Source organism: Bombyx mori, chromosome W (assembly GCF_030269925.1).
Source record: "Bombyx mori chromosome W, ASM3026992v2".
In the NCBI taxonomy this organism is placed as follows: Eukaryota; Metazoa; Arthropoda; class Insecta; order Lepidoptera; family Bombycidae; genus Bombyx; species Bombyx mori.
Window position 1 is genome coordinate 111,141 of NC_085135.1, and position 18,621 is coordinate 129,761.

The 18,621-nt window shown below is 39.6% G+C and overlaps 1 protein-coding gene across 1 annotated transcript; it reads right to left on the reverse strand.

Annotated features, from left to right (window-relative positions):
* Positions 1-3,539: 3,539 nt before the first annotated feature.
* Positions 3,540-18,455, reverse strand: LOC134201632 (uncharacterized). The gene is made up of 4 exons (XM_062676867.1): positions 18,040-18,455; positions 9,465-11,406; positions 5,958-6,187; positions 3,540-3,720 (listed from the first exon to the last, which is right to left on the reverse strand). The coding sequence occupies exons 2-4, from the start codon at positions 10,914-10,916 to the stop codon at positions 3,540-3,542; spliced, it is 1,863 nt and encodes a 620-aa protein (XP_062532851.1). The 5' UTR covers positions 10,917-11,406; positions 18,040-18,455.
* Positions 18,456-18,621: the final 166 nt, after the last annotated feature.

Consider the following 18,621-nt stretch of genomic DNA (forward strand, 5'->3'; position numbering starts at 1 on the left):
TTTTTATGAAAAGCATTTTATGTGTATTCCTATACAAAGCGAAATCTTGAATTTTAGTTCATATACAGGCGATGTAATTGAGACTATCGGTTATATAATGGTAGACGTATCTTGTGGTCGTGAGTCCGCCAAATTAAAACTATATGTAATTAAAAACGGCGGCCCGCCACTGCTAGGCCGAATTTGGATTAAAATATTAAAATTAAGTTTTCTAAAATGTCATTCGATTTCTGAGACGACCTCGACGGTGAAACGAATTTCCAGAAGTGTTTGCTGGAGGTTTAGGAACATGTAAATCACGCATAAAATTACATCTAAAAGAAAAGACGCCAATATTTGTAAAGGCGCGGGCGCTGCCACTGGCGTTGCGCGAGCGCGTTGAGCGAGAACTTGATCGTTTACAAAGTGAGGGAGTTATTTACAAAGTAGATAGGTCTGATTACGGCACGCCTATAGTACCAGTCGTTAAGGCAAATGGCGATATTCGTATTTGCGGCGACTATAAAATCACAATAAACCCACGTCTGAAGGATTATCACTATCCTTTGCCGCACATTAAAGATTTGTTTGCCACTTTAGGTGGTGGTGAATATTACACAAAATTGGATTTATCTAATGCATTCCAGCAATGCCTCTTAGACGAAGAATCCCAGCCGATGACAGCGATCACGACACACATTGGTACTTTTGTCTATAAGCGCGTTCCGTTTGGTATTAAATGCATTCCGGAAAACTTTCAGAAGATTATGGAAGAGATTCTAAGTGGTCTGCCGTCAACCGTTATTTTTGCGGACGATATATGTGTAACCGGAAAAAACAGGTTTGAACATTTATCAAATCTACGAGCAGTGTTGAGGAGACTCAAAGAAAACGGATTAAGAATTAATTATGACAAATGTAAATTCTTTCAAAGTTCTGTTACGTATTTAGGCTATAAAATAGACAAACAGGGCTTACACACTGACAAAAAGAAAGTTGATGCTATAGTGGCCGCCCCCGCACCTACGAATTTAACTCAATTGAGAAGTTTTATGGGTCTTGTTAATTTTTATTCGAACTTCGTTGTTAATATGAGTGATATTTTGAAACCTTTGTATAATTTGTTAAAAAAAAATGTAGAATGGTGTTGGACAAATAAATGTCATCAAGCATTTATACGAATTAAAAAAGTGTTAAGCAGCTCCCCGGTACTGGCACATTATAACCCAAATTCGCCATTAGTGCTTTCCGTTGACAGCAGCCGGTACGGACTGGGCGCCGTCCTCACTCAGAAGCACATCGACGGCACTGAGCGGCTCGTCAGCTGTGCCTCACGGACTCTCGCGCCAGCCGAACTTAACTATTCTCAGCTGGACAAAGAAGCTTTGGCTATAATGTTTGGGGTTACCAAACACCATCAGTATTTGTACGGGAGACGTTTTGTTTTACGAAGTGATCATAAGGCTTTGAGTTATATTCTTGGAAAGAATAAAGGTATACCTCTAACCGCCGCGAGTCGTCTGCAAAGATTTGCTGTAAAGCTAGCTGCGTATGATTTTGAGATCGAATTTATTAGTTCTACAGATAATTGCCAGGCTGACGCGCTATCACGACTTCCACTGGATACTAATTTTAAGAATAATATTAAGGAGTATAATTACCTAAACTTCGTTCAAGAAAGCTTTCCACTCAGTTTTAAAGAAATTAAAAAGGAAGTTACGGAGGATCCTTTACTAAACAAAATTTACGGTTACGTCATGTTTGGCTGGCCCTCTGTCAGTAAAGAACAAGCAGAAAAACCCTATTTTAACAGAAGAGAATCCATACATATTGATCACGGTTGTCTTGTATGGGGTTACAGAATAATAATTCCAACTTCATTGCGAGAGACTGTGTTACAGGAGTTACATGAGGGACATCCGGGTATTGTTAAGATGAAACAATTAAGCCGGAACTACGTATGGTGGGAGACAGTCGATGCGGACATTGAACGTGTATGTGCTCAGTGCCAGGCCTGTCGATCTCAGCGCGCTGCACCACCATCGGTGCCGCTGCACTCGTGGCCATGGCCGGAAGAGCCGTGGGCGCGCCTTAATCTTGATTTCTTGGGACCGTTTAATAACAAATATTACTTAATTATAGTAGACGCTCATTCAAAATGGATCGAGGTGGAAAAATTGAGCTGTACATCAGCCACGGCAGTAATCGCATGTCTCAGACGATTGTTTGCTCGATTTGGCTTAGCAAAAAAGGTAGTAACTGATAACGGACCACCTTTCTCGTCGGTCGAATTTAGATCATATTTAAGTAAAAACGGTATAAAACATTTACCGGTGGCTCCGTATCATCCATCTAGCAATGGTGCAGCGGAAAACGCCGTAAAAACCATAAAAAGAGTGTTGAAAAAGGCTTTAATTGAAAAGGAAGACGACAATACCGCCTTGACAAAATTTCTCTTTATGTACAGAAATTCTGAGCATAGCACTACAGGGCGCGAACCAGCAGTTGCTTTGTTCGGACGTCGCCTGCGTGGAAGACTGGATCTGTTGCGTCCCAATACTAGCTCCATAGTACGAGAAGCACAGCTGGCAAGCGAAAGCTATAATGCAGGCACAGCCGGATATAGGGAGGCTGCAGAAGGAGACTCGGTCCTATTGCAAGATTTCACACAGGGAAAAAAGAAATGGACCACAGGAACAATAAAAAACCGCTCAGGTCCGGTGACATACAGGGTAACAGCAGATGACGGGCGGGTACACAAACGTCACATCGACCAGATTTTAATAAGTAATAATAGTCGAAAATCACGTTATTCTTTGTCCAAATTAAACACTGATTTCGAGACAAAATCAGTAAATGATAGTGTGGGTGAAGTTCGGGAAAGTCCGGGTATGATCGGAGAAAAGGAGCTCAACTCCAGCTATGACACGGGACCGGAAAGTCCACAACCTGTGACTCCTAGTCACTCGCCGGCGCCGAATGTCTTGCAACCATCGCGTCAGCGCCGTAAAGCTGCTTTAACGTGTATTCAGAGAATTAAGGACCAAAATTACTAAATATATTTACATATGTGTGTATAAGATTATATACATGTATTTATGACAGGTATACTAGTAATCTAAATGTTGAGAATAAGAACAACGTGAAAATTGTGTTTAGAGCCTTATAGGGTTATTGTTCGCATATCATTTAGTTAGAAAATAGCAGTATAAACATCATTTGTGTATATGTATTTTTATGTTAGTTATAATCATACGATATTTGTTTCTTGTGAACACTCACTTTTGAAATTGCCTGTTTTAACTGTCATGTGTAAGCAATATCATATAACGCGTTGTTTCAACCATGTTCTCTCATTTATTCAGCATTCGGGAATTTGTATTCATTAATTTAAGAGGAGGACAATGTTATGTATAGATATTAAGTCACATTATAAAAGGGCAGGTAGTTGAAAAAATAAATCAGTCTGCTTTGGAATTCCGACTTTCATTTGTAATACACAACACTTACATTGCAGTAAGCACGTATTTACTGTAAACGTATATGTAGGTCATGACGTCTTACGTAGCATGGGTGACTGAACTCCTCAGCATTGGACTCGAGCTGACTCCTAGCTGCTCCATCTCGGACCCGTACAATTTATCTCCCGGCGCCCTGCATATCCTCTCACTATAAGGCTTGAGCATTCTCCTGGCTCCCGGCAGCAACACCCTTTTCTGTCTTCTTCTATTGTTCTCATCGCTTCATCCAAATTTTTTTTTTTTTTTCATTTTCTATAATTTGAAAATCTTCTTTCCTCTTTTCGTCTTCACAAACTTCTATTCTTCATAATTGTATTTGTTCATAATTTATTCAGCTACTCTCGTAATTTATGTATGTTGCAAAATTTTAACTGCTGGCTAAGGGTCGCCATGTATTGGAGTGTTGTAGGTGAAATAAAAGAGAACTGTTCAAGTCGACAATTCGTGTAATACTGTTATAATTTAGTGTGTGCAGTTACAAATATAAGGTTAGGCGAGCTGCACACTACACACTCATCTTGACAGTACGAAAAATAAATAAAAATCACACATTTTCCTAATTTGAATTTGGAATTATCTTCTTTAAAATTTAAACTTTTAATAATACCAAAACCAGTCAGATCCACAGATTCGGTAGAATCTGGCGCCAAGTTCCGTTCAAACATCCCGTTGTAAACGGAGCGCCAGACTACCGACTGTGTTTACTGTGAGCAGAACAGTTTTTTGAGGTTGCGAAATTTTATTTAATTCTACGGTACTTCTGGTTCCTAAATTGTATATTATATCAATCACTCACAACTTTATTTTACTGATATTAACTAGTTATATCAATTACAACAATTAATCTACTTGAAATTATTAATTTTATCACCACAAACTATGGCTCGCTCAAAAATTTCGATCCTGACTTTTTTCGATGTACAAAGTGACATGCCACAGACTATAAATATTCGAGAATGGTAATCTACGGCCGCCAGGGTGCGCTGGAATTATTCCTATTTGTAATGGATTTTATGACCTGGTAACTGAGACCTTTAAGTCATGTCTTATTTTAATTTATATTCATATTTTTATGAAAAATGATATTATGGAGTGAAATGAAATGTGATATTATGGAGTGAAATGAAATGAAGATGATTAATTTGAGACATTAATCAAATGGGATGAAATGAAATGAGATGAGATGATATGGAATGAAATATAATCTTAGTAAAATGGTGGTGGTCATTTACTAAGATCTCAGTGGACTTTTTGGAGGAAACCGAGAAGTTACGTACAGCGACTTTGTTTAATTTTCCCACATTTGTGCACTTTCACAGATATTAAACAGTTAATAAACCACTATTATTACACATTTAAACCCGAAGAAACACTAAATAGACAAATTAAAACAAATCACACAACTTCACACCTCACGTTCCCGCCAAAAAGTCATTATTCCTACATAAACTGTAGCTTCAAGGGGATAGTTTGCAGTTCTTATTGAACGGTTTATACATTAAATAACGTTAATGTTGTTACTGTTAGTATTTTAGTTTAAGTACTGCCGAAGCAAGTACTGTTGTTACTGTTGGAGAAACAATTTTGTTTTGTAATGTAATACCGAAATACTTTACGAGATGGCGTTACAAAAAATCCCTTCCCAAAACTATAAAACCGTTGTGATTGTCTACGAATAATAAATAATATAATAACTAATATTTATTCGTAGGTGATTGTTTAAGATGCTATGATTATTTCGGTTTTGATTTCATCAAAATAACTTGAACTTTACTATTGAATTCCGAAGAAAATTCTAATTAAGGCTGAGTTAAGTTCAGCTTTTTATTTAAGCCTCTTACTGTAGTTTTTAAATTACATTTATGCGGATTGATGTTTCAAGGCTTTCAGATTTTAATTTTAAATTCTGAAATAATTAAGAACAGCGTCATCTACCCTTCACATTTGAAACAAAATTTAATTCGGTTTAAATTTGTAAAAGTTTTTTTTTTTTTTTTTTTTTTTTATCTTTATTTAAGGAGTTTATTCACTTAGTGAATATGTCACTCCATTGTGCAACAAAAGATAGTAACAAAAAATTATATAAAAAATAAAGAAAACTGTTATCGTCTCTGAAGGCCCACCAACACTATTTTATAAAGGGACTTAGCCATTTCGGATTCCGGAAAGGCTAATACGCAATTTACACCTCCAACTTGTCGAAAATCTGTATGTTTTGCAAAGAATTGTTGTCTCAAATCATCATTTCGCGCACACTCCATCATAATGTGAAAAGCGTCTTCCACTACGTCACAAACTGAACATTTGGGATCAGGAGCCTTCCCCATTAAATGAGCAAATTTATTGAGTGGGATGTGCCCGGAACGAAGTCTGAAAACAGTCACTAGGGTGGTTCTACTAAGGTTACAAGAATCAAACCATGGCGTTTTCCATGGTAGACTTTGAATTGTTTTGTACCACACGCCTTTTTCCAAAGACCTTTCATCGAAATATACCTTCCATAGACGATAACATTCCTCTCTTACTAAGTTGACACAATCGGTATAATTAGGAACTATGTTCAATGGTACACCATCGCTAGAAGCTTCCTTAGCTAACTTATCCACCCTTTCGTTACCACACAAACCGATGTGAGAAGGTATCCATTGCAATATCACTTCTTTACCGTTCGCTTTTAAGTTATTTATCTGCTCGATAATTGTATAAGCAACTGGATTGCCCCTAACACCATAAACGCATCGATTTAAGTGTTGCAGCGAACTACGAGAATCGGTAAGTATTACAAACTTGTCAGAGTCCACTGAGCTAGCATATGATATAGATTCTAAAATGGCTAGTAGTTCTATGTGCATAATTGACACTCGTACATCTGAGATAATATTGAATTTCGTACAATTTCCGGTTTGTGGGTCAAATATAGCAGCTCCCATATTTAGATTATTTTCTATTGATCCATCTGTATACAAATGGTAGTAGGATGAATAGTGGTTCTCTAGATGACGTACGCAGCTGTTACGTAACATAAAATGGTTATAACTACGCTTAGGCTCATTTATTCCTTCAATGTTAAGTTTAATTAGGTCGCATAGGTTGTATGCACTGATCCATAATCTTAAAGCGAACATTCCTAACTGATCTCTACAGTGGATGACTATGTTGCGGAAACTGTTATGAATACAAACTAGCAGTGGTGTCTTTTTGTCTTTCCAATATCTAGAAGACATAAGGGAATTGAGTTGGTCTAATAGTACAATAGAAGTGTTGCCTGTTATTGATTTAGATTTAAGCCATAATTTTCCAGCTAGATATCTTCTACGAGTCTGAAGAGGTGGTAAACAAAGTTCGCTCTCCATAACATGTATTGGAGTACTCTTAACAAAGCCTCCTATAATGCGCATTGCCTGATTTTGAATTTTACTGAGTTTAACTAAATTTGAATCACAGCTGTTATCATAGAAACAACTTGCATAATCTAGACGGCTTCGTATGATTGATATATATAGCCTGCGAAGATGAGCAGGGTGGACTCCCCATCCCGACCCCGCCAACACTTTAAAAACGTTAAGAAATTTACAAACATTTTGATAAAGTTCATTTATGTGCTTATTCCATCTCAGAGATCTATCCATCCACAAACCAAGGTATTTAAAACTATCTACTTCGCTCAGTGGTGTACCATTTACTAAAATATTTGCTTGTAATACCTTCCGGCCTTTTCTAAAAACACATATTTTACTTTTTGTAGCAGAAATGTTAAGGCCCAATTCATCTAGATTTTTTATTACAAGGTTGAGAGATCTTTGCAGACGGTTTCTAGCCGTATTCATATCGCTGTCTGTTACATAGAGGACAAAGTCATCAGCATATTGGGCTACACATATGTCTTGAATAATATGACAAATTTTGTAAGTTGCTACGTTAAACAATAGAGGTGATAAAGGATCGCCTTGAGCTAAACCTCGTCCTGTATGTCTGCTAATGTACGAGTCATCAGTTTTGATTTTTAAAACCCGTAGGCTTAGAAATTTCCACAAATATAAACAGAATTTTGCCCCTACCCCAAGACCATCTAGTTTATTAAGTAAAGCATTGATTTCAACATTATTATAAGCGTTATCCAGGTCGAGAAAACAAGCCATGGTGAAATTGTCTCTAGAAAAACCAATCTGAACTCTTGAAACCATTCGGCTTAAAACATCTAGACAAGACCTTGATTTACGAAAACCTACTGTTTCATTAGAGAAAATGTTATTTTTTTCCAGAAACCATTCCAATCTTCTACATAAAATTAGATGAAACACTTTGCACACGCATGACATAAGAGAAATAGGTCGCAAAGAAGAAGCGGAGGACGGATCACGACCTGGTTTTGGAATCGGAAAAATATAAATCTCACGCCATTGATCAGGAATAATGCCTCCAAAGATAAAGCTATTATACAAAGAGAGCAGTATTTGTTTGCCTTTAAGAGGTAATCGCTTAATCATAGAAAATGATATATCATCCCATCCAGGGGCGGTATCTTTTGATTTTATATTTACCTCTAACTCATTTAAAGTAATTGGAGCCTCTAAGAAAGGATTCGATGAAACGAATATAGGTTGACATGATTGAACAAACAGAGGACACAAATTATTAAGTAGCGTTTCGGCTTTAGTTGGGTCAACGTAAGCTCTCTCTGATTTGTATCCCTTCAGCCATTTCATTTTGCTCCACAACTCACTCGTATGTGAAACTTCATTTAAGGAATCACAGAATTCGTGCCAATGTTCTCCAGAAGCTTTCCTTAAAAGTTTTTGTGATTCCCTAATACAGTCATTTAAAATGATCAAATTTGACGGAATAGGATTTTTCCTAAAAGTAGCAAGCGCGCGTCTACGTAAAGCAATAGATTTAGATAGATTTGGATTCCAATAAGGTTTTGGGGCAAACTTAGCATAAGGATCTGTGCAAAACTTAATAGATGGGATACACTTATCTGCCGCTTTATTGATCGTGTCAATAAATAAATTATAACCAGTAAAAGGATCATCCGGAAGAGTAAATTCAGCGAAAGAGTCCGTTAACAGGCTACTATATTCTGTCCAATTGGCTGCTTTAAAATTTCGTTTTTTAAAAGAATTTGAAGAACAACGAAATGCTGATGAAATTTTAATACACAGGTGGTCGCTTCCTAAAGTCTCATTTGATACTTGCCAATTAAATTTGAAAGCTATATCTGGAGAGGCGAAAGATATATCAGGGCTACTACATTGTAAATTTCCAGCTACCAATTTAATGCGTGTGTGACTACCATCATTTAGAGAAATTAAATTGCATTCGTTTACAATGTCAAACAGTTGAGACCCTCTGCTATCTGTCTTATATGACCAGGTCAGGTGGTGGGCATTAAAGTCCCCCAAAATTAAAGTGTTACTGGTAAATTGGGAAAAGATAGCTTCCCAATCTCTACGGGTTGTACGTACCGATTGTGGGCAGTAAATTCCAATAATACTTTCTAGATAATTACAATTAAATAGCCTAACAGAAATAATTTCTATCCCAGACTTTATGTTAGTTTGTATTAATTGTGATCTAATGGATTTGTGACAAAAAATTGAGACACCGCCGTAACCATCGCACCGATCTTTTCTAAAAATATTGTAACCACTAACTCTTAATTCGCTTTGTGGCTCCAACCAACATTCACTAACAACAGCGACATGAATTTTTTCTTGATTTAAAAGATGTTTGAAATCTAGAAGCTTGGGCCTCAAACTTTGTGCATTCCACTGAATTAGTTTAAAATTAATTATTTTGTCAGATCCGTTAGCCATTGATAGAATCGAAAATTAAAGTAAACCACTTTTTAAACGTTGATGCATCTGGTAAATTAATTAACATTACATTAATCGTCCAGTCTAATAGATAATTGATACATAGTTTGAATTTAACACTCCAAGGCTTATTACTGCAAAATACTACCTCTTTAAGTTTGTACAGAACCTCCATAATTGAAATATCAGACCCCGAGTGAATCTTCCTAGTACGGTCACGTCGAAAATATTTAGATGTATCGTGTAGTGTCGTTTGTGGTTTAGGATCTTGCGTCGTTGAAGTAGAAGGTATATGCGGGTGACAGGACCCCCCCTGCCCCGCGTCTTGATTTCCCTCCTTGATAGGTCCACTAGTATTAGAGCTGGTCTCCGACGCTTGTGATGACGCATCCCAATCATGAATGGACTGATCCGACGAAAAACGTTGCTTCCTTTTTTTAGATTTTCTTTTATTTTTTTTGGAACTCTTCAAATGTTCGTTAGAAAAAAGTGTATTATTTCCATCTTGGGTTATCTTAGACACGACGGATGCATATGAATTCTTATTACGTGGGTCAGTAGGAAAGGTAGTGTTCTGCATTGTATAAGTGATATTCTCGCTCGTTTCTCTGTGAACAGCTGGTGAAAAAGGTGGTACGTACATCAATGAAGCCTTGCGGTACGTACAGTTAAATTCCGACATGATTTCTCTTATTCTTCTTTCCTTCAAATATATTGGGCAGGTCTTAGCTAGGGCCATATGGTTACCTTTACAATTTATACATTTGAAGGAATTGGTCTCGCAATTAGGGTGATGTTTCCCACATTTAGGGCAGAATATTTTTGTAGAAGGACAATATTTGGCACTATGACCAAAACGCCAGCAATTTGAGCATTGTGTTACGGGGAAAATATATGCTTCGACTTTTACCCTTGTATTGAATAAATATACATATTCCGGAAGTGAGTTACCCTTGAAGCTGAGGCGAATGGTTTCACTGTCTATCCATCCTGGCGAAGCCGGGTTCCGTTTATTCAATCGTTTGATCGCTACTATTTCACAATTATTGCTGGTCCTAATGTTTTCCATAAGGTCATCCTCAGATATGCCTATTTCCATGTTTTTGACAATTCCATAAGAGATATTTACTTCCCATGAATTTTGAATCCTCCAGCCTTGTTCTTGAATTTCAGGACATGCCGCGAATTTTTCGGAAAAAGCTATGTCCTCAAATGCTAGAAGGACTTTAAAAGCATTAATATATTTCACACGAGTTATACCACCAATATTAAGTCGATGAAATAGTTTGGCCAATGCGAATTGTTTTGGTAGCTGATTTTTGCTCGAGATGCAAACATCAACGGAGTTCGGTTTCCAGCGTTTTGCCTTGGACCTCTTTACTACTGTCCAGTCTTCTTCATTCTCTTCATTTTGTCTAATATTGTACTCAGTCTCCATCAAGTCTTCTTCTTCTACTTCTCCAGATTTATTGTGCTGTTCATCAATACTTTCTTCGTCTTCATTCCTTCTTGATTGTATTCGTTCATCTTCCATATTTTGTCTACTCATATTAGCTTCCATCTTGTTGCTCTCAACAGTCTCGTTTGCTTTTTCACTCATAGTGCACTAGGATTATAGTCGTACACCTCATTGACCAGAATACGGACGGACTGCGCCCGAGCGCAGTCCCGATTTAGTCAATAATCCCGTCCTCGATTGAAGGTAACCCAAAACAATATTTGAATAAAACAAAAACCAAATTATAGACACGTGCGCAATCACTCGCGTATTCAGATAGATATACGTTATACGTCCAAATACCCGTCCGCTCTGTTCGGCTGCCGGCGGGCGACGTTGTAAAAGTTGATGTTGATTATTATTACACTGTAACGCAGCGTTCCGTTTCGCGGGGCAACAGCAGCCAAAGGGAATGTGACTCAGGTCCGTGCCGCGAAGACCCACCCCGCGCTACCCGCGCCCGCGCATCTGTTGCATCATTCGCACCCCCAATTAGTGCGCGCCAGACTTTGAAGCGGAATACACGCGTCCCCGGTCGATACCGGAACTGACAACCCGAGAGTCTCATGCCAGTCGGGCACCTAACATTAAACTGGCAGCCCAAGCGCGGGCCCTTTAACTAGTATTTCGGAGTGAATCTACGTAATTACGACACGTACTCGTCGTCAGTCACGGCGTCAATCCGATTTTCAAGACGTTGAAGAAGAAATTGGTTCAACCGCGGGACCGACGCCAACATTTACCGCAAACAACATGGCGTCATTACAAGAAAGTCAAATGGCAGCATTCGAACGCCTACTCGACCGAGTTTTTGAGCATAAAACTCAACTCGAATCATCAGCAACACCGACGTCGGAGCCGACATCGCCGCCTTCCTCGACGCCCGCTCACCATTCTGGGAACTTCGCGTCATGCACGGCGCGGTTCAGCGGAGCGCCCGGCGACTCACTCGACGGTTTCCTTGACGCGGTCGAATCATACAAAGATTGTGCTGACGTAGGACACGCCATCGATGTTACTAACCGGAAATGCAGCCGTGTGGTGGCAAGGCGTTAAAGCTAGCATCACTTCCTGGGACGACGCTTTATCATCGTTACGAAGCGCTTTCGGTGATTGCAGACCGCCCCATCGAGTCTACTTAGAGCTCTTCAAAATGTCGCAAGGACAAAGAGAGAAGACGGAGATCTTCGTTGCCAGAGCACGAGCCCTACTAGCTCGACTCCCACCTGGTGACCTTAGTGAGAAAGTTCAAATTGATATGCTTTACGGCCTTCTACACCGTCGTGTTCGTAAAAAATTAAGAAGAGACGAAATAACTTCATACGACACGTTATTAAAGAAAACGCGCCATATCGAGGACTCCATCTACGAGACCAGTCCGCCTGAATTTATTCATCATCCTCAGCGAGCGACGCCACGTTCATCGGGTAGTACCGTAGGCGAAGTTCCCGCCGGTGCTTCGACTTCGCAGCATACATACGCGCGGATGACGCCGCGGAAAATATTCAACTCGGGCGCGGCTGGCGGCCCGCCACGCGACGACAGCGCTGCGCCGAGCACCGTTCGAGTCCCCGCGCCTCGCTACACGAACACTGATAATGTATCATCTACGTCGATTGTTAAAAGACTGTTCTGTGTTTATTGCAAAAAGTACGGACATATTCGTGATGAGTGTTTAAAATTAGCGTCAAAAACGAAATTCGACAACGAAAATACGCAAGCTGTATCCTCGTGTTACGGGTGTGGTACCAAAGGTGTTACTCGGTCTCAGTGTACAAAGTGTAACGCAAGTTATTACGCCGTCGACGCTGCACGGACCCGATCAGTCACATCCGATTTACCTATTGGTAAAGTAAATACACAGCTGTCAAGTTCAGTGAACTCTATTCATCGCGGCAGCTCGTTGCATACAGCTTGCACTTCAAACACCGTAAAGTCGTCCATTTATATTAATAATCGTAAACAATGTTTTGTTGATAATGAAAATAATTATTATCCTACCGATTTTAAGGCGATTCTTCCTCCGCGCTTTTTCGGTACTGATAACAAGGTTAGACTTCAAAATTATTCTAGACTTAATCATAATATAAACAATAATATTAGTTCTAGGAATAGGCCCCTGATGCGTTACTCGAGTGGTACCGAACCAAAACATAGTTATTCCGAGGTACCAAGTGGCCGCGATAGGGTGGGTGACCATGATGAACGAAAATAGTGTGACCATGGAAAACGTCGGACATTTTTCGACGATTAATTCTAATGTGAAAAGTGTTGCCCAGAGTAACTCTACTGAGCACCAGGTTAGGTTAAGACCAATTTTAAGTGTTCAAATTTTAGGTATACGAGGTAATGCTTTGTTGGATACGGGAGCTAAGAGTAGCGTTACCGGTGCGTTGCTTTATGAATTGCTGTTAAAGCATAACCATTCGTGTGAGGAAACCAGGCGTCGGGTGAGGCTTGCAGACGGTTCCGCGCGCACCCGCCGAGTTTTGCTCACTACTCTAGAAGTAAGGATAAGTCCCGAAAGGTCAGAAACCCTTGAATTTACTGTTTTTCCAGATGCTCAAAATAATGAAACTTTGCTTGGCATGGATTTTTTGGTGGCGGCAGGTATTGTGCTTGACTTTGCTTCATCCACTTGGCATTTTTCGGGAAAACGGGTTACCTATCCAATTGAATATGAGTGCCCTAAGCCATGCATGTTTGCTTCTACTGCTGACTTCCTGCGTGATGATAAGGGTTCTATGCTTGGCTCCGATGAACGGCAGCAGCTATCACATTTATTGCAGCAGAATGGAGACATCTTTAGGGTGGGGGGAGCCCCAACCCTTTACGCCGAGCACCACATTGATACCGGTGATCATCCGCCTATATCGGTACCGCCGTATAGGCTCACTCCTGTGCTTCAACAGCGAGGAGAGGTTCTCGCAATCGATTTGTTCGGGCCACTGCCAGAAGGAGAGCAGGGGGAGCGATGGGTACTCCTGGTAGAGGATGTAGCTACAAGATGGGTAGAACTCTACGCACTTGTTGATGCCACCGCCGTGGCTTGCTCCCGAGTCCTACTGGAAGAGTATTTCCTTCGTTATGGCTTGCTTATGCGTCTAGGGGTGTAACACGTAAGTTCATGCCACGACGGGATGGCCCGTATCGCGTAGTAAAAATAGTTAGTCCTACAACGTACTTCATAGCAGACTTGTCAAACAATGTCATCGGCAAGTATCACACCGCGGATTTAACCCACTCTCCGTTAAATTCAAGTACGGATCCAATTATGCCAAAGAGGCAAAGAGGAAGGCCGCCGCGTCTTCAGACTAACAGTCCCAAGTTGGACTCGGGACGCGTTCCCAACTTGGAGGGGGAGTATGTAACGCAACGTTCCGTTTCGCGGGGCAACAGCAGCCAAAGAGAATGTGACTCAGGTCCGTGCCGCGACGACCCACCCCGCGCTACCCGCGCCCGCGCATCTGTTGCATCATTCGCACCCCCAATTAGTGCGCGCCAGACTTTGAAGCAGAATACACGCGTCCCCGGTCGATACCGGAACTGACAACCCGAGAGTCTCATGCCAGTCGGGCACCTAACATTAAAACACTAATTAATTGAGCGTTTCATTAGCTTTTAAGCTGAGTGACTACATATTTATAATTTATTTTTAATTAGTAATAAATGAGCAAAAAATAATACTTAACAAAAAGATATGAAATCCGAACAAAAACAGTTTCACTGTAAAAAATTGCGCCAAGTCCACGTTTATAAAACTCATCTCAATAACATTTGCACTTTACAAAAAAAAGAAGACTTCAATAGCTTTCATTCTCTACAAAAATATGTGAAATACAAAAAAATACCAAGAAACCGTCATAAAGATGAAAAAATTAAAAAAAAAATGTTGAAAATTTAAAAATAAAAAAATAAAAATTTTATCGTACTTGGCGCGCGTCATTGAGTACCCCAAAATTTTTCGGAAGAATTTCAACCCGAGAAAAAAACCATTTTGCTTTAATATACAGTGAAAGCTGAAAAAGTTACCCAGGTTATCTAAAAACTCGACTAGCTTCTCTAATCTTCATCCCGTTTCTGATCGCGGCCATAGCCTATGACAACTGCTCTTCTTTTTACTGGTGGATTGGTCGTTTCGACATTATGAAACTCTAGAATATAAGATTTTAACTTGATCCTTATTAAAATGCATTAAAGTTCAATATTACACAATAGAACTAACGGCCGACTATAGGAGTTAATAGTCCATTAGTCAGCCCTCAGCATATATTTTACTTTTATACACGGCTGACTACTGGTAAAATAATATTTTGGTCATCTAAGAGTTATATTCAATCCAAAGCAAATAACAAGGACTATTCTCTGTGTTAATTTCGACGAATTCTAAGAAAATCGTAAAAAACCAGTAGTCAGCCCCTTGCTGCTGACTTCTGGATCAACCTTAACAAATCGTATGCATCATGTATTTATAACAAATACATGATGCAAGGGAACGACACACGAAGTTGAAGTGGTTTTATGAATGTTGTATTAATTTAAAAATAAGGACAACATTGTGCATAACAGGCGGGGTAAATGCAATTACTCCAGGCATGTGTGTTTACTAATAGCAGATTAAATCAATTATATTTTTAATGGACTGTGATCAGACAAATGACGTTTGATTGTAATAAAACAATTCGCGAAGTATGAAGGTGAAGATTTGTGTAAATGAAAACCTTCTTTCCGTTTACGACTTTTTCGACCTAATTATTATAATCTAATTTAGTATAAATTATTATACTAAATTGGAATGTAATAACTTGACCTTAAAAGTAAAAAATATGAATAGTATTGCAAAGTTATTTTTTTTTATTGCTTAGATCAGTGGACAAGCTCACAGCCCACCTGGTGTTAAGTGGTTACTGGAGCCTATAGACATCTACAACGTAAATGCGTCACCCAGCTTGAGATTTAAGTTCTAAGGTCTCGGTATAGTTACAACGGCTGCCTCACCTTTCAAACCGAAACGCATTACTGCTTCACGGCAGAAACAGGCAGGGCAGTGGTACCTACCCGTGCGGACTCAAGAGGGCCTTTTTTTTTTTTTTTTATTATTATTATTATTATTTTTTATTTTTTTATTGCCCTTGTAGGCAGACGAGCATACGGCCCACCTGATGGTGAGTGGTTACCGTCGCCCATGGACTTCAGCAATGCCAGGGGCAGAGCCAAGCCGCTGCCTACCGCTTAATACTCTCCACAAGCCTCGTTTGAAGAAGGACATGTCATAGCGCTCGGGAAACACCGTGGAGGGGAGCTCATTCCATAGCCGGATGGTACGTGGCAAAAAAGACCTCTGGAAACGCACTGTGGATGACCGCAGTGGCTCCAGGTAGTATGGATGAACTCTACTCCGGTGGCGGGAGGTGCGATGGTAAAAACGAGATGCCGGTATCATCTCGAACAATTCCTCAGAGCACTCCCCATGGAACATACGGTACAAAATACAGAGGGAACCGAAGTCCCTCCGCAGACCCAGAGGTTCCAAACGATCCGCGAGACCGGGATTATCGACAATCCGAACGGCCCTCCTCTGTATGGAGTCAAATGGAAGAAGCTGGTATTTGGGAGCCCCGGCCCAGAGATGGGAGCAGTACTCCACGCGAGGCCGGACTTGTGCTTTATAAAGCAAAAGCCTTTGTCCAGGCGTGAAGTACCGCTTCGCTCTGTTGAGGACTCCCAGCATTTTGGACGCCAACTTGGCTTTGCCTTCCAAATGACTCCGAAACTGGACATCGCTCGAAAATGCACTCGCGAAGCCTTGAGCTATTCGTCCTCCTTCGGTGGCGTTTGAGCTATTTTTAGCAAACCTTCTGCATAAAATTTCTATTTCATCGAAGAGTAAATTATATTTTACTCGCTATTTTTGACGTTGCCTCACAATGATCAACTACCAGTTAATGCTCTTTGACTTCGAGAAGGGTTCCCTCACGTATCCTGTTTGTTATATAATATGTATTACAGTTATTATAAAAAAAATACAGGGATTTCGTGTATTTGAGAAATTACGTATTGAATTTTACCATATTATTTTACTGTAGCAAATTCTCTATAAAATGTCTAGTTTTCGAATTCAAACCATTTTTACATTTAGCTATTAATAAGTATTTATTTTGTTGGTGTTACAATATAATCGGTGTCATAATAAATGTTGTCTCAAAAATTCGTTTTTAAATTTTGACCTAGTTATGTACAAAAACCAGTGTTCGTGTTTTAATGGCTCGAAACGGGAAACATGTAAGTCTTAAGGCAATAGTCATCATATGGAGCATCAGAGATAGGATCTTCCTACCGGCATACATTCAAATATACAATACAATTACCAAATTCACAGTTGATGTTCGATATATTATATTTTTTTATTTTATTGCTTAGGTGGATGGACGAGCTCACAGCCATCCTGGTGCTAAGTGGTTACTGGAACCCATACACATCTACAACGTAAATGCGCCACCTACCTTGAGATATAAGTTCTAAGGTCTCAGTATAGTTACAGCGGCTGCCCGCCCTTCAAACCGAAACGCATTACTGCTTCACGGCAGAAATAGTCAGGGTGGTGGTACCTACCCGTGCGGACTCACAAAAGTGGTCCTACCACCAGTAAATATTTGTATATTTGGATTTCCCCAAAACCATTTGCAACGACTATTTCCTATTCCTTTACTTACCCACATGTTCTAACCGTCGCAGAGCGCGTCCGAAGATTGCCGAACCATCGATATCAGACGCGTCTTAAATGTAAACTAATTCGTGGAAAACTATCAACGTGAAACATCTAAGAGCCGTCATGTCTTCACTAATTTGCCATTAGTATTGGATTTATTTGGGGTTTGCGACCGGGCCCTATTAATAAGTAATTTCATCCTCACTTGATTTGGATGTATTTAAACACCGAACAAAAAAAAAAACAAAAAAAGCCATCAAAACAAAGTCTCGATATTGCAGAAGTCTTTCTCCATGATAGAGACGACCTATTATAATTGCGTTACGGGGTTTACAATGTCTAAATATTCCATAAGTCATACAAATTTGCGGCGAAGCGGTCACGCGTACCCCTATGAAGGGTGTGATAGTACAGGACAAGCTATCTTTGGGTGTTTGGGCTCCGGTTAATACTTACGAGGGGTGTTCAATAAATAGTGAAAATGCGATACAATTTTCTTTGGAAAGAAAAAAATACTGGCAGGCATAGTTCAGACATTACTTATATATTAAAAAAAAGCAATAAATTATCTTTTATTTTTGAAAAATTGAATTAATTTGTTTGCGTCATGTTGAAACGTGTCGTTAAAAATGGATAAAATTTTATTTTGACTGCGGAACTGGTAAAGCAAGACTCGAGAGCAATATTAGGGGCTCATTCTCCACCATATTCTACGGTTGGGTGTTGTGTGTTGAGTTCAAGCGCAAAATAACTTCTATTAACGACGAACCCCCCGCACGGGACGCCCTACATCGATAGTGACTGAAGAAATGATTAAAATAGTTGAAAACATTGTCCTGGCGGATCGTCGTGTTACTGTTTGTTTTATACCAGAATAAATGAAGATGTCTGTAGGAAGTGTCCATAATATTCAACACACCCAAACTCTGTATAATACCAACGTCGTGTTTGTCGTCCGAGAACCTCACATATAAACGTTACTTAAAAAACTAAAAAAACACGTTTATAAGTATAGCGAACCTATTTTTTTCGAGCCGGCGACCGAATCTGATTGATATGAAAAAGTTTGTTACAGCAAGATCTTGACCGATTTTTGGC

Coding starts and splice junctions, on each gene's coding strand:
- LOC134201632 (XM_062676867.1), bottom strand. CDS start 10,916: ATGAGTGAAAAAGCAAACGAGACTGTTGAGAGCAACAAGATGGAAGCT. Junction 6,188..9,464: donor TTCTGTACAAACTTAAAGAG/GTAGTATTTTGC, acceptor ATTATCGAGCAG/ATAAATAACTTAAAAGCGAA. Junction 3,721..5,957: donor TCTTTGGAAAAAGGCGTGTG/GTACAAAACAAT, acceptor ATTTGGATGAAG/CGATGAGAACAATAGAAGAA.